The 18,503-nt window shown below is 49.1% G+C and overlaps 1 protein-coding gene across 1 annotated transcript in view; it reads right to left on the bottom strand.

The window, feature by feature from the left end:
- Positions 1–1,072: 1,072 nt before the first annotated feature.
- The window catches only part of arsj (arylsulfatase family, member J), a gene marked incomplete at both ends in the record, with an annotated part of 21,453 nt that continues 4,022 nt past the window's right edge, over positions 1,073–18,503 (bottom strand). The window contains 2 exon segments of the mRNA XM_079257389.1: positions 1,073–1,100; positions 1,102–2,469. Coding sequence (XP_079113515.1) covers positions 1,073–1,100; positions 1,102–2,469 — 1,396 coding nt within the window.

Here is an 18,503-nt window from a genome sequence, read left to right as displayed (position 1 = left end):
AACAATCCAACAGGTCACGCATTCAAGAAAAACCAGGCCAGTCTGTGCCCTAAGCTCTTAGCTGTATGGACCCCTGACCCCCATACGAGGTCTTAGCTGTACGGGCTTCTGACCCCCATACGAGGTCTTAGCTGTATGAACCCCTGACCCCCATACGAGGTCTTAGCTGTATGAACCCCTGACCCCCATACGAGGTCTTAGCTGTATGAACCCCTGACCCCCATACGAGCTCTTAGCTGTATGAACCCCTGACCCCCATACGAGCTCTTAGCTGTATGAACCCCTGACCCCCATACGAGCTCTTAGCTGTATGGACCCCTGACCCCCATACGAGCTCTTAGCTGTATGGACCCCTGACCCCCATACGAGCTCTTAGCTGTACGGGCTTCTGACCCCCATACGAGCTCTTAGCTGTATGGACCCCTGACCCCCATACGAGGTCTTAGCTGTACGGGCTTCTGACCCCCATACGAGGTCTTAGCTGTACGGGGTTCTGACCCCCATACGAGCTCTTAGCTGTATGAACCCCTGACCCCCATACGAGGTCTTAGCTGTATGAACCCCTGACCCCCATACGAGCTCTTAGCTGTATGAACCCCTGACCCCCATACGAGCTCTTAGCTGTACGGGCTTCTGACCCCCATACGAGGTCTTAGCTGTACGGGCTTCTGACCCCCATACGAGGTCTTAGCTGTATGAACCCCTGACCCCCATACGAGCTCTTAGCTGTACGGGCTTCTGACCCCCATACGAGGTCTTAGCTGTACGGGCTTCTGACCCCCATACGAGGTCTTAGCTGTACGGGCTTCTGACCCCCATACGAGGTCTTAGCTGTACGGGCTTCTGACCCCCATACGAGCTCTTAGCTGTACGGGGTTCTGACCCCCATACGAGCTCTTAGCTGCAGGAGAGCAGCAGTAGTGTTTGATCCTGAAGTATTCTGAAAAGTTCAACGACATTTGGTGAGTCAGTGAAAGCTACCTGGTGCTGGGTTGTCTGAAGAGACAGTCCTGAAGCGGTACCTGGAAGCCTTGGTCCCTGAGAAACCGAGGTTTTTCACAGATGTGCTAAGCTACTCTTCTGCCTTCCTTTTCAGTTCAGTTTTTTGATTTACTTTTCCATTTTCTTTTGCCAAGATGGTTTGTGAACAAGTTATTGTATTGCTCTTTCTCATCTTGCTGCTCCTTTTCGTCCTTGTACCATGGTCCCCACACCCCCCCGTTGTACTGGGGGTTGGAGCGCAGGTCTTTGGCTGGGTAGCGCACAGGCACAGCAGTCTTGTTATACTGCGCAAGACGTGTCAGCATCTTCTTTACTATGTGTGGGTAGCGCTGAGACAAGTCCACTCTCTCATATGGGTCAGCACTGATGTTGAACAGCCAGATAGATTTCCCCCGGTCCCAGCGGACTCGTTCATTATGCCAACGGTTGGTTAGCCGCTGGTTGGAGAAGGTCTGAGGGGGCACCCAGTCGCTGTAGCCCGGTACACCTGTAAGTAACTTCCAGTGTCCCACCCGCAGCGCAGCCTGAATGGCCGTGTTCCATAAGCCATACCCGGCTTTCCAAGAGCCGTTCTTGGCTTTGATGTAAATTGGATCAATGTTATGAAGGATGTCTTGGCGAGGCGAAGGGCGGCCTTCACTGATAGCCTCCCAAACATCATATCCGTCAAGATTTAGATCTTCATCTAAAGTCCCCTCGCCCAGTGTCACCAGTGTAGGAAACCAGTCAGTTATGTGGACCAAAGATCGACATTTTGTCCCTTTTTTAACCAACAGGGGACTGTGAACAAACCCCACCGCTCTGATGCCACCCTCCCAATAGGTGGCCTTGCTCCCCCTCAGGGGCCAGTTGCTTCCGCCAGATAGAGGCTGGCCTCCATTGTCCGAGGAGTACACTATTACAGTGTTGTCATAGTAACCGTAGCGTTTCAGCGCTAGCGTGAGGTTGTGGATGGCTTCATCCAGGCAGGAAACCATGGCAGCATATTTACGCCTGCTCAGGTTTGGGATGGCTTTATAGCGCTCAAGATAGCAGGCAGGAACCTGGAGGGGAGAGTGAACCGCCTGGTAAGCCAAGTAGAGGAACATCGGTTTTTGGCGAGGGTTGTGATTGGCTAGGATACTGATAGCCTTTCGGGTAAACATCACAGTAGAGTACAACCCTCGATCCTGTTCCCAAGCGGCATCTTCCCCCTCGTACAGATCGTAGCCACACATTCCAGGTCCTTCACATTTGTAGTGACTGTAGTAATCTCCGCTTCCGAGCAGGGATCCAAAGAAAGTGTCGAAGCCGCGCTGGGTGGGTAGACAGCCACGTTTATAAAAGCCCAGATGCCATTTTCCCACCATGTGGGTGGAGTAACCAGCTTCTCTGAGCTTCTGGGGCAGGGTGGTGTTTTCCAGGGGTAGGCAGTTGGGTTGGGTGGCTCGGATGATGGAATGTTGAAGGCCGGTATGGATCTGATACCTGCGGATTAAAAAAAAACTGTAAAAATGCAAATATTGAAGAGAGAACAAGCTTTTCTGGAGGACATTTCCTTTTTCTTTAATGCTAAGCTACATCACACATCTCACTAACTGCTTTTTACTGGTTGGCTCACTGTTGATCCTGAGTTTTACAAGAGACTTGTGTCTTACAGACCATACTCCAAAAATCTATAGATTGTTGAACATAGCTCAAACACGGGTCCAGATTGAATGATAATGACTCCCGCATGAATTTATTTACACAGAGCTCATAAACTACTGCCGGAAATTTCACTACAATAATGTAAACTCGGGCTGCACGGTGGCGCAGTGGTTAGCACTGTGGCCTCACAGCAAGAAGGTCGCTGGTTCGATCCTTGGCTGGTTTGGTCAGTGGCCTTTCTGTGTGGAGTTTGCATGTTCTCCCCGTGTATGCGTGGGTTCTCTCCGGGTACTCCGGCTTCCTCCCACCATCCAAAGACATGCATGATAGGTTAATTGGTTACTCTAAATTATCCCTAGGAGTGAGTGTGAGCATGAGTGTGGTTGTTCGTCTCTCTGTGTGGCCCTGCGATGGACTGGCGAGCTGTCCAGGGTGTACCCTGCCTGTCGCCCAAAGCCAGCTGGGATAGGCTCCAGCTTCCCCGCCACCCTGAATTGGAATAAGCGGTTCGGAAAATGAATGAATGAATGAATGAATAATGTAAACTCTGAAATGCAGGTATATAGTTTAATGAACAAAACTCTCAACATCCTCCACTTGCAGCTTTTTTTAAGGCTGCCAAGAGAATATTTGTGCTGCTAATCACATTTTCAGTACCTTTCTAATTACAGTGGAGAAGGCCCAAATGAAGGTAATGCGAGCTGACAGAAGGCTGCTTCTGTGCAGGGAGAGCAGGCTAATGTTCAGGAAGTTGTGGTCTGGAAGGAGACGGAAGGTAATGGTCACAGAGCAACGCCGGGCGACACGTCCGTCTGCAGCTGATGAATGAGATGCTGCAGGAGTAGCACTGCATTTTCTACACTCATTCCTTCTTATCTGCCTTGAAACATCTGGTGTGTCAGAGTGAGAAAAACTGCTTCATGACTTTATTTCAAGCTGATTTAAAATACTGTTGAAGAGAAAAAGCATGACGTTGTCCAGTAGCAGAATGTTTCGGCTCGGGTCTGAACTGGTCCTGACGCTAACCCCCCCTCAGCAGCCCCTAACCCCCTCCCTGGCAGCTTAGATCTAGAGTTCGGACTGATCAAAGTAAAAAGGCTGGTTGGTAAACCAGTTTATAAAAACAACATATTTTCTTTTTTTCTTTTTTTTCTTTTTAATCAATTCATATCACAAGCACCAGTTTGCCCTGCCTGAAGGCTGGAAGGGTGGTACAGCAGGAAGCTGTTTGTGGGGGACCGTTTTCACTGCTGCACCAGCAAACCTGAAGTGAAACCCCCTAAAACAAACTGAAACCACATGTACCTGTCCACATGTACCTGTCCACATGTACCTGTCCACATGCACCTGTCCACATGTACCTGTCCACATGCGCATGTCCACATGCACCTGTCCACATATACCTGTCCACATGTACCTGTCCACATGAACATGTCCACATGTACCTGTCCACATGCACCTGTCCACATGTACCTGTCCACATGTACCTGTCCACATGTACCTGTCCACATGTACCTGTCCACATGCACATGTCCACATGCACCTGTCCACATATACCTGTCCACATGTACCTGTCCACATGAACATGTCCACATGTACCTGTCCACATGCACCTGTCCACATGTACCTGTCCACATGCACATGTCCACATGCACCTGTCCACATATACCTGTCCACATGTACCTGTCCACATGAACATGTCCACATGTACCTGTCCACATGCACCTGTCCACATGTACCTGTCCACATGCACCTGTCCACATGTACCTGTCCACATGTACCTGTCCACATGCACCTGTCCACATGTACCTGTCCACATGTACCTGTCCACATGTACCTGTCCACATGAACATGTCCACATGTACCTGTCCACATGCACCTGTCCACATGTACCTGTCCACATGTACCTGTCCACATGCACATGTCCACATGTACCTGTCCACATGCACCTGTCCACATGTACCTGTCCACATGCACATGTCCACATGTACCTGTCCACATGCACATGTCCACATGTACCTGTCCACATGAACATGTCCACATGTACCTGTCCACATGCACCTGTCCACATGTACCTGTCCACATGCACCTGTCCACATATACCGGTCCACATGTACCTGTCCACATATACCTGTCCACATGCACCTGTCCACATGTACCTGTCCACATGCACATGTCCACATGTACCTGTCCACATATACCTGTCCACATGCACCTGTCCACATGCACCTGTCCACATGTACCTGTCCACATGCACCTGTCCACATGCACATGTCCACATGTACCTGTCCACATGCACATGTCCACATGTACCTGTCCACATGCACATGTCCACATGTACCTGTCCACATATACCTGTCCACATGTAGCTGTCCACATGCACATGTCCACATGTACCTGTCCACATGCACATGTCCACATGTACCTGTCCACATATACCTGTCCACATGTACCTGTCCACATGCACCTGTCCACATGTACCTGTCCACATGCACATGTCCACATGTACCTGTCCACACGCACATGTCCACATGTACCTGTCCACATGCACATGTCCACATGTACCTGTCCACATATACCTGTCCACATGTACCTGTCCACATGCACATGTCCACATGTACCTGTCCACATGCACATGTCCACATGCACATGTCCACATGTACCTGTCCACATGTACCTGTCCACATGCACATGTCCACATGTACCTGTCCACATGCACATGTCCACATGTACCTGTCCACATGCACATGTCCACATGCACATATCCACATGTACCTGTCCACATGCACATGTCCACATGTACCTGTCCACATATACCTGTCCACATGTACCTGTCCACATGCACATGTCCACATGTACCTGTCCACATACAACTGTCCACATGTACCTGTCCACATGTACCTGTCCACATATACCTGTCCACATGTACCTGTCCACATGTACCTGTCCACATGCACATGTCCACATATACCTATCCACATGTACCTGTCCACATTTACCTGTCCACATGTACCTGTCCACATGCACATATCGACATGTACCTGTCCACATTTACCTGTCCACATGTACCTGTCCACATGCACATATCGACATGTACCTGTCCACATGCACCTGTCCACATGCACATGTCCACATGTATCTGTCCACATATACCTGTCCACATGTACCTATCCACATATACTTGTCCACATGTACCTGTCCACATGCACCTGTCCACATGTACCTGTCCACATGTACCTGTCCACATGCACAGGTCCACATGCACAGGTCCACATGTACCTGTCCACATGCACATGTCCACATGTACCTATCCACATATACCTATCCACATGTACCTGTCCACATGCACCTGTCCACATGCACATGTCCACATGTATCTGTCCACATATACCTGTCCACATGTACCTGTCCACATGCACCTGTCCACATGTACCTGTCCACATTCACCTGTCCACATGCACATGTCCACATGTACCTGTCCACATATACCTGTCCACATAAACCCGTCCACATGTACCTGTCCACATATACCTGTCCACATATACCTGTCCACATGCACATGTCCACATATACCTGTCCACATGTACCTGTCCACATATACCTGTCCACATGTACCTGTCCACATATACCTGTTCACATGCACCTGTCCACATGCACATGTCCACATGTACTTGTCCACATATACCTGTCCACATGTACCTGTCCACATGTACCTGTTCACATGTACCTGTCCACATGTACCTGTCCACATGTACCTGTTCACATGTACCTGTCCACATGTACCTGTTCACATGTACCTGTCCACATATACCTGTCCAGATGTACCTGTCCACATATACCTGTTCACATGCACCTGTCCACATGCACCTGTCCACATATACCTGTCCACATATACCTGTCCACATGTACCTGTCCACATGCACATGTCCACATGTACCTGTCCACATAAACCCGTCCACATGTACCTGTCCACATGTACCTGTCCACATGCACATGTCCACATATACCTGTCCACATGTACATATCCACATATACCTGTGCACATGTACCTGTCCACATGTACCTGTCCACATGCACCTGTCCACATGTACCTGTTCACATGCACCTGTCCACATGCACATGTCCACATATACCTGTCCACATATACCTGTCCACATGTACCTGTCCACATGTACCTGTCCACATGTACCTGTCCACATGTACCTGTTCACATGCACCTGTCCACATGTACCTGTCCACATATACCTGTCCAGATGTACCTGTCCACATATACCTGTTCACATGCACCTGTCCACATATACCTGTCCACATATACCTGTCCACATGTACCTGTCCACATGTACCTGTCCACATGCACATGTCCACATGTACCTGTCCACATAAACCCGTCCACATGCACATGTCCACATGTACCTGTCCACATGTACCTGTCCACATGCACATGTCCACATATACCTGTCCACATGTACATATCCACATATACCTGTCCACATGTACCTGTCCACATATACCTGTCCACATGTACCTGTTCACATATACCTGTTCACATGCACCTGTCCACATGCACATGTCCACATGTACCTGTCCACATATACCTGTCCACATATACCTGTCCACATGTACCTGTCCACATGTACCTGTCCACATGTACCTGTTCACATGTACCTGTCCACATATACCTGTCCACATATACCTGTCCACATGCACATGTCCACATATACCTGTCCACATGTACCTGTCCACATATACCTGTCCACATGTACCTGTCCACATGTACCTGTTCACATGTACCTGTCCACATATACCTGTCCACATATACCTGTCCACATATACCTGTCCACATGCACATGTCCACATATACCTGTCCACATGTACCTGTCCACATATACCTGTCCACATATACCTGTCCACATATACCTGTCCACATGCACATGTCCACATATACCTGTCCACATGTACCTGTCCACATATACCTGTCCACATATACCTGTCCACATGTACCTGTCCACATGTACCTGTCCACATGTACCTGTTCACATGTACCTGTCCACATGTACCTGTTCACATGTACCTGTCCACATGTACCTGTCCACATGTGTACCTTATTGTTTAAATGCCTGTTTTTCTTGTACAGTGTCCTTGAGTGACCTGAAAGGTGCTTTTAAATAAAATTATTATTGTTTTGTTATATGACTTCTGTGCTCGTCATGGATTGTCCATAATGAACACCATGTTCCAACATAAGAGTGTCCATATGTACACCTGGCATCAGGATTCCCTGGGCCGCAGTTCGATGATCGATTTTGTAGTCGTATCGTCGGACCTGCGGCCACATGTCTTGAACACTCGGGTGAAGAGGGGGGCGGAGCTTCAACTGATCACCACCTGGTGGTGAGTTGGCTCAGATGGTGGGGGAGGAAGCCGGTCAGACCCAAACGTGTTGTGAGGGTCTGCTGGGAACGTCTGGCTGAGTCCCCCGTCAGAGCGAGCTTCAACTCCCACCTTCAGCAGAGCTTCAACCATGTCCCGAGTGAGGCGGGAGACATTGAGTCAGAATGGGCTGTGTTCCGTGCCTCTATTGCTGAGGCGGCCAGCCGGAGCTGTGGCTGTAAGGTCGTTGGTGCCTGTCGTGGCGGTAATCCCAGGACTCGTTGGTGGACACCAGCAGTGAGGGATGCCGTCAAGCTGAAGAAGGAGTCCTATCGGGCCTTCTTGGCCTGTGGGACTCTGGAGGCAGCTGATGGATACCGACGGGCTAAGCGGCATGCGGCTTCGGCTGTTGCCGAGGCAAAAACTCGGGCATGGGAGGAGTTCGCCGAGGCCATGGAGAAAGACTTCCGGACGGCTTCGAGGAGATTCTGGTCCACCATCCGGCGGCTCAGGAGGGGGAAGCAGTGCTCCATCAATACTGTGTACAGTGGAGATGGGGAGCTGCTGACCTCAACTCGGGACGTTGTGGGTCGGTGGAGGGAATACTTCGAAGACCTCAATCCTACCAACACGTCTTCCGATGAGGAAGCAGAGCTGGAGGACAGTGCCTCTGGACTGGCAGACTGGGGTGGTGTCATCCAGTACTACTGGTAATACAGTACTACTGGTAATACAGTGATACTGGTAATACAGTGATACTGGTAATACAGTACTACTGGTAATACAGTGATACTGGTAATACAGTACTACTGGTAATACAGTACTACTGGTAATACAGTACTACTGGTAATACAGTGATACTGGTAATACAGTACTACTGGTAATACAGTGATACTGGTAATACAGTGATACTGGTAATACAGTACTACTGGTAATACAGTGATACTGGTAATACAGTGATACTGGTAATACAGTACTACTTGTAATACAGTGATACTGGTAATACAGTACTACTGGTAATACAGTACTACTGGTAATACAGTACTACTGGTAATACAGTGATACTGGTAATACAGTACTACTGGTAATACAGTGATACTGGTAATACAGTACTACTGGTAATACAGTGATACTGGTAATACAGTGATACTGGTAATACAGTACTACTGGTAATACAGTGATACTGGTAATACAGTGATACTGGTAATACAGTACTACTTGTAATACAGTGATACTGGTAATACAGTACTACTGGTAATACAGTACTACTGGTAATACAGTACTACTGGTAATACAGTGATACTGGTAATACAGTACTACTGGTAATACAGTGATACTGGTAATACAGTACTACTTGTAATACAGTGATACTGGTAATACAGTGATACTGGTAATACAGTACTACTGGTAATACAGTACTACTGGTAATACAGTGATACTGGTAATACAGTACTACTGGTAATACAGTACTACTGGTAATACAGTGATACTGGTAATACAGTACTACTGGTAATACAGTACTACTGGTAATACAGTGATACTGGTAATACAGTGATACTGGTAATACAGTACTACTGGTAATACAGTGATACTGGTAATACAGTGATACTGGTAATACAGTACTACTTGTAATACAGTGATACTGGTAATACAGTACTACTGGTAATACAGTACTACTGGTAATACAGTACTACTGGTAATACAGTGATACTGGTAATACAGTACTACTGGTAATACAGTGATACTGGTAATACAGTACTACTTGTAATACAGTGATACTGGTAATACAGTGATACTGGTAATACAGTGATACTGGTAATACAGTACTACTGGTAATACAGTACTACTGGTAATACAGTGATACTGGTAATACAGTGATACTGGTAATACAGTACTACTGGTAATACAGTGATACTGGTAATACAGTGATACTGGTAATACAGTACTACTGGTAATACAGTGATACTGGTAATACAGTACTACTGGTAATACAGTGATACTGGTAATACAGTACTACTGGTAATACAGTACTACTGGTAATACAGTGATACTGGTAATACAGTACTACTGGTAATACAGTGATACTGGTAATACAGTACTACTTGTAATACAGTGATACTGGTAATACAGTGATACTGGTAATACAGTGATACTGGTAATACAGTACTACTGGTAATACAGTGATACTGGTAATACAGTACTACTGGTAATACAGTGATACTGGTAATACAGTACTACTGGTAATACAGTACTACTGGTAATACAGTGATACTGGTAATACAGTGATACTGGTAATACAGTACTACTGGTAATACAGTGATACTGGTAATACAGTACTACTGGTAATACAGTGATACTGGTAATACAGTGATACTGGTAATACAGTACTACTGGTAATACAGTGATACTGGTAATACAGTACTACTTGTAATACAGTGATACTGGTAATACAGTGATACTGGTAATACAGTGATACTGGTAATACAGTACTACTGGTAATACAGTGATACTGGTAATACAGTGATACTGGTAATACAGTACTACTGGTAATACAGTGATACTGGTAATACAGTACTACTGGTAATACAGTGATACTGGTAATACAGTGATACTGGTAATACAGTGATACTGGTAATACAGTACTACTGGTAATACAGTGATACTGGTAATACAGTACTACTGGTAATACAGTACTACTGGTAATACAGTACTACTGGTAATACAGTGATACTGGTAATACAGTACTACTGGTAATACAGTGATACTGGTAATACAGTACTACTGGTAATACAGTACTACTGGTAATACAGTGATACTGGTAATACAGTGATACTGGTAATACAGTACTACTGGTAATACAGTGATACTGGTAATACAGTGATACTGGTAATACAGTACTACTGGTAATACAGTGATACTGGTAATACAGTACTACTTGTAATACAGTGATACTGGTAATACAGTGATACTGGTAATACAGTGATACTGGTAATACAGTACTACTGGTAATACAGTGATACTGGTAATACAGTACTACTGGTAATACAGTGATACTGGTAATACAGTACTACTGGTAATACAGTACTACTGGTAATACAGTGATACTGGTAATACAGTGATACTGGTAATACAGTACTACTGGTAATACAGTGATACTGGTAATACAGTACTACTGGTAATACAGTGATACTGGTAATACAGTGATACTGGTAATACAGTACTACTGGTAATACAGTGATACTGGTAATACAGTACTACTTGTAATACAGTACTACTGGTAATACAGTATTACTGGTAATACAGTGATACTGGTAATACAGTACTACTTGTAATACAGTACTACTGGTAATACAGTATTACTGTAATCCAGTACTACAGTCACCCAGTACTACTGGTGATCCAGAACTACTGTAATCAATACAGCAAGTAATCCAGTACTACTATAATCCAGTACTATGGTTCAGTCTTCACATCCAGCCTGACGGCTGCCAACATAGACTTCTATCAGAAGCAGATCCACAAAGCTCCCAACACACGGCAGCTGTTCATGGCCTTTAACTGTCTTCTTTCTCCAGCAGCTGCTCAGCCTCCCGCCACGCTGACTGCAGACATGTTGGCTTCCTGTTTTACTGAAAAGGTTGCTACCATCAGGAATCACTTCTCTGAGCCTGACCAGCTCAGTCCACCACATCCAGCTAGTGGTGCCTCACTTTGCTCTTTCTGCCCTCTGAATGAGGACCAAGTCTCTAAACTTCTAGTCAACTCTAAAGCCACTATCTGTCCTCTGGATCCGGTCCCTACCGACATCCTGCAGAGCATTTGACCTCCAATCAATCTGCAGTGACCCATATTATCATCTCCTCTCTGGAATCCGCTGTCTTTCCCTCTGTCTTCCAGCAAGCTCGGGTCACCCCGCTGCTGAAGAAACCCACACTCAACCCAGTCCAGGTTGGAAACTACCGGCTGGTCCCACTGGTGCCGTTCATGTCCACACTACTGGAGCGGGTCGTCTTCAGTCTCCCAGTTCCTCCTCCATCATCCACCTCCATCATCCTCCTCCATCATCCTCCTCCATCATCCTCCTCCATCATCCACCTCCATCATCCACCTCCATCATCCTCCTCCATCATCCACCTCCATCATCCACCTCCATCATCCTCCTCCATCATCCACCTCCATCATCCACCTCCATCATCCTCCTCCATCATCCACCTCCATCATCCTCCTCCATCATCCACCTCCATCATCCTCCTCCATCATCCTCCTCCATCATCCTCCTCCATCATCCACCTCCATCATCCACCTCCATCATCCACCTCCATCATCCTCCCATCATCCACCTCCATCATCCTCCTCCATCATCCTCCTCCATCATCCTCCTCCATCATCCTCCTCCATCATCCTCCCATCATCCACCTCCATCATCCTCCTCCATCATCCTCCTCCATCATCCTCCTCCATCATCCACCTCCATCATCCTCCTCCATCTTCCACCTCCATCTTCCACCTCCATCATCCACCTCCATCATCCTCCTCCATCATCCTCCTCCATCATCCACCTCCATCATCCTCCTCCATCATCCACCTCCATCATCCACCTCCATCATCCTCCTCCATCATCCTCCTCCATCATCCACCTCTATCATCCTCCTCCATCATCCTCCTCCATCATCCACCTCCATCATCCACCTCCATCATCCTCCTCCATCATCCTCCTCCATCATCCTCCTCCATCATCCACCTCCATCATCCACCTCCATCATCCACCTCCATCATCCACCTCCATCATCCTCCTCCATCATCCTCCTCCATCATCCTCCTCCATCTTCCACCTCCATCATCCACCTCCATCATCCACCTCCATCATCCTCCTCCATCATCCTCTTCAATCATCCACCTCCATCATCCTCTTCAATCATCCTCCTCCATCATCCACCTCCATCTTCCTCCTCCATCATCCTCCTCCATCATCCTCCTCCATCATCCTCCTCCATCATCCACCTCCATCATCCACCTCCATCATCCTCCTCCATCATCCTCCTCCATCATCCACCTCCATCATCCTCCTCCATCATCCTCCTCCATCATCCTCCTCCATCATCCACCTCCATCATCCTCCTCCATCTTCCTCCTCCATCATCCTCCTCCATCATCCACCTCCATCATCCTCCTCCATCATCCTCCTCCATCATCCACCTCCATCATCCTCCTCCATCATCCACCTCCATCATCCTCCTCCATCATCCACCTCCATCCTCCTCCTCCATCATCCTTCATCCACCTCCATCATCCACCTCCATCATCCACCTCCATCATCCTCCTCCATCATCCTCCTCCATCATCCACCTCCATCATCCTCCTCCATCATCCACCTCCATCATCCTCCATCTCCTCCATCATCCTCCTCCACATCCACCTCCATCCACCTCCATCATCCTCCTCCATCATCCACCTCCATCATCCTCCTCCATCATCCACCTCCATCATCCACCTCCATCATCCTCCTCCATCATCCTCCTCCATCATCCACCTCCATCATCCTCCTCCATCATCCACCTCCATCATCCTCCTCCATCATCCACCTCCATCATCCACCTCCATCATCCTCCTCCATCATCCACCTCCATCATCCACCTCCATCATCCTCCTCCATCATCCACCTCCATCATCCACCTCCATCATCCTCCTCCATCATCCACCTCCATCATCCTCCTCCATCATCCACCTCCATCATCCTCCTCCATCATCCACCTCCATCATCCTCCTCCATCATCCACCTCCATCATCCTCCTCCATCATCCTCCTCCATCATCCTCCTCCATCATCCACCTCCATCATCCTCCTCCATCATCCACCTCCATCATCCACCTCCATCATCCTCCTCCATCATCCTCCTCCATCATCCACCTCCATCATCCTCCTCCATCATCCACCTCCATCATCCTCCTCCATCATCCACCTCCATCATCCACCTCCATCATCCTCCTCCATCATCCTCCTCCATCATCCACCTCCATCATCCTCCTCCATCATCCTCCTCCATCATCCACCTCCATCATCCTACTCCATCATCCACCTCCATCATCCTCCTCCATCATCCTCCTCCATCATCCACCTCCATCATCCTCCTCCATCATCCTCCTCCATCATCCTCCTCCATCATCACCTCCATCATCCTCCTCCATCATCCTCCTCCATCATCCACCTCCATCATCCTCCTCCATCATCCTCCTCCATCATCCACCTCCATCATCCTCCTCCATCATCCTCCTCCATCATCCACCTCCATCCTCCTCCTCCATCATCCACCTCCATCATCCTCCTCCATCATCCACCTCCATCATCCTCCTCCATCATCCTCCTCCATCATCCACCTCCATCATCCACCTCCATCATCCTCCTCCATCATCCACCTCCATCATCCTCCTCCATCATCCACCTCCATCATCCACCTCCATCATCCTCCTCCATCATCCACCTCCATCATCCACCTCCATCATCCTCCTCCATCATCCTCCTCCATCATCCACCTCCATCTCCACCTCCATCATCCACCTCCATCATCCTCCTCCATCATCCACCTCCATCATCCTCCTCCATCATCCCCTCCATCATCCACCTCCATCATCCCCTCCATCATCCTCCTCCATCTTCCACCTCCATCTTCCACCTCCATCATCCACCTCCATCATCCTCCTCCATCATCCACCTCCATCATCCTCCTCCATCATCCTCCTCCATCATCCACCTCCATCATCCTCCTCCATCATCCTCCTCCATCATCCTCCTCCATCATCCACCTCCATCATCCACCTCCATCATCCTCCTCCATCATCCACCTCCATCATCCTCCTCCATCATCCTCCTCCATCATCCACCTCCATCATCCACCTCCATCATCCTCCTCCATCATCCACCTCCATCATCCTCCTCCATCATCCTCCTCCATCATCCACCTCCATCATCCTCCTCCATCATCCTCCTCCATCATCCTCCTCCATCATCCTCCTCCATCTTCCACCTCCATCATCATCCTCCATTTCACCTCCATCATCCTCCTCCATCTTCCTCCTCCATCATCCACCTCCATCATCCTCCTCCATCATCCTCCTCCATCATCCACCTCCATCATCCTCCTCCATCATCCTCCTCCATCATCCACCTCCATCATCCTCCTCCATCTTCCACCTCCATCATCATCCTCCATCTTCCACCTCCATCATCCTCCTCCATCTTCCTCCTCCATCATCCACCTCCATCATCCTCCTCCATCATCCTCCTCCATCATCCACCTCCATCATCCTCCTCCATCTTCCACCTCCATCATCATCCTCCATCCTCCTCCTCCATCATCCACCTCCATCTTCCACCTCCATCATCCACCTCCATCATCCTCCTCCATCATCCTCCTCCATCATCCTCCTCCATCATCCTCCTCCATCATCCACCTCCATCATCCACCTCCATCTCCTCCTCCATCATCCTCCTCCATCATCCTCCTCCATCATCCACCTCCATCATCCTCCTCCATCATCCACCTCCATCATCCTCCTCCATCATCCTCCTCCATCATCCACCTCCATCATCCTCCTCCATCATCCTCCTCCATCATCCACCTCCATCATCCTCCTCCATCATCCTCCTCCATCATCCACCTCCATCATCCTCCTCCATCATCCACCTCCATCATCCACCTCCATCATCCTCCTCCATCATCCTCCTCCATCTTCCACCTCCATCTTCCACCTCCATCATCCACCTCCATCATCCTCCTCCATCATCCTCCTCCATCTTCCTCCTCCATCATCCTCCTCCATCTTCAACCTCCATCTTCCACCTCCATCATCCACCTCCATCATCCTCCTCCATCTTCCACCTCCATCATCCACCTCCATCATCCTCCTCCATCATCCTCCTCCATCTTCCACCTCCATCTTCCACCTCCATCATCACCCTCATCATCCTCCTCCATCTTCCACCTCCATCTCCACCTCCATCATCCACCTCCATCATCCACCTCCATCATCCTCCTCCATCATCCACCTCCATCATCCTCCTCCATCATCCTCCTCCATCATCCTCCTCCATCTTCCACCTCCATCTTCCACCTCCATCATCCACCTCCATCATCCTCCTCCATCATCCACCTCCATCATCCTCCTCCATCATCCTCCTCCATCATCCACCTCCATCATCCACCTCCATCATCCTCCTCCATCATCCACCTCCATCATCCTCCTCCATCATCCTCCTCCATCTTCCACCTCCATCATCCACCCATCATCCTCCTCCATCATCCACCTCCATCATCCTCCTCCATCTTCCACCTCCATCTTCCACCTCCATCATCCACCTCCATCATCCACCCATCATCCTCCTCCATCATCCACCTCCATCATCCTCCTCCATCATCCTCCTCCATCATCCTCCTCCATCTTCCACCTCCATCATCCTCCTCCATCATCCTCCTCCATCTTCCACCTCCATCTTCCACCTCCATCATCCACCTCCATCATCCTCCTCCATCATCCTCCTCCATCATCCTCCTCCATCATCCACCTCCATCTTCCTCCTCCATCATCATCTCCATCATCCTCCTCCATCTTCCACCTCCATCATCCACCTCCATCATCATCCTCCATCATCCTCCTCCATCTTCCACCTCCATCATCCACCTCCATCATCCTCCTCCATCATCCTCCTCCATCTTCCACCTCCATCATCCACCTCCATCATCCTCCTCCATCATCCTCCTCCATCATCCTCCTCCATCTTCCACCTCCATCATCCTCCTCCATCATCCTCCTCCATCATCCACCTCCATCTTCCACCTCCATCATCCACCTCCATCATCCTCCTCCATCATCCACCTCCATCATCCTCCTCCATCTTCCACCTCCATCTTCCACCTCCATCTTCCACCTCCATCATCCTCCTCCATCATCCACCTCCATCATCCTCCTCCATCATCCTCCTCCATCATCCTCCTCCATCTTCCTCCTCCATCATCCTCCTCCATCTTCCACCTCCATCTTCCACCTCCATCATCCACCTCCATCATCCTCCTCCATCATCCTCCTCCATCATCCACCTCCATCATCCTCCTCCATCATCCTCCTCCATCATCCTCCTCCATCTTCCTCCTCCATCATCCTCCTCCATCATCCACCTCCATCTTCCACCTCCATCATCCACCTCCATCATCCTCCTCCATCATCCACCTCCATCATCCTCCTCCATCATCCTCCTCCATCATCCACCTCCATCATCCACCTCCATCATCCTCCTCCATCATCCACCTCCATCATCCTCCTCCATCATCCTCCTCCATCATGCACCTCCATCATCCTCCTCCATCATCCACCTCCATCATCCACCTCCATCATCCTCCTCCATCATCCTCCTCCATCATCCACCTCGATCATCCACCTCCATCATCCTCCTCCATCATCCACCTCCATCATCCTCCTCCATCATCCTCCTCCATCATCCTCCTCCATCTTCCACCTCCATCTTCCACCTCCATCATCCACCTCCATCATCCTCCTCCATCATCCTGCTCCATCTTCCACCTCCATCTTCCACCTCCATCATCCACCTCCATCATCCTCCTCCATCATCCACCTCCATCATCCTCCTCCATCATCCTCCTCCATCATCCTCCTCCATCTTCCACCTCCATCTTCCACCTCCATCATCCACCTCCATCATCCTCCTCCATCATCCACCTCCATCATCCTCCTCCATCATCCTCCTCCATCATCCACCTCCATCATCCACCTCCATCATCCTCCTCCATCATCCACCTCCATCATCCTCCTCCATCATCCTCCTCCATCATCCTCCTCCATCTTCCACCTCCATCATCCACCCATCATCCTCCTCCATCATCCACCTCCATCATCCTCCTCCATCTTCCACCTCCATCTTCCACCTCCATCATCCACCTCCATCATCCACCCATCATCCTCCTCCATCATCCACCTCCAACATCCTCCTCCATCATCCTCCTCCATCATCCTGCTCCATCATCCTCCTCCATCATCCACCTCCATCTTCCACCTCCATCATCCTCCTCCATCTTCCACCTCCATCATCCACCTCCACCATCATCCTCCATCATCCTCCTCCATCTTCCACCTCCATCATCCACCTCCATCATCCTCCTCCATCATCCTCCTCCATCTTCCACCTCCATCATCCACCTCCATCATCCTCCTCCATCATCCTCCTCCATCATCCTCCTCCATCTTCCACCTCCATCATCATCCTCCATCATCCTCCTCCATCATCCACCTCCATCTTCCACCTCCATCATCATCCTCCATCATCCTCCTCCATCTTCCACCTCCATCATCCACCTCCATCATCCTCCTCCATCATCCTCCTCCATCATCCTCCTCCATCTTCCACCTCCATCATCCTCCTCCATCATCCTCCTCCATCATCCTCCTCCATCATCATCCTCCATCATCCTCCTCCATCTTCCACCTCCATCATCC

The sequence above is a fragment of the Telmatherina bonti genome, assembly GCF_933228915.1.
Source record: "Telmatherina bonti genome assembly, chromosome: 18".
Lineage (NCBI taxonomy): Eukaryota > Metazoa > Chordata > Actinopteri > Atheriniformes > Telmatherinidae > Telmatherina > Telmatherina bonti.
The sequence above is the reverse complement of the archived record's forward strand: the minus strand, read 5'-3'. Positions and strand labels throughout refer to the sequence as shown.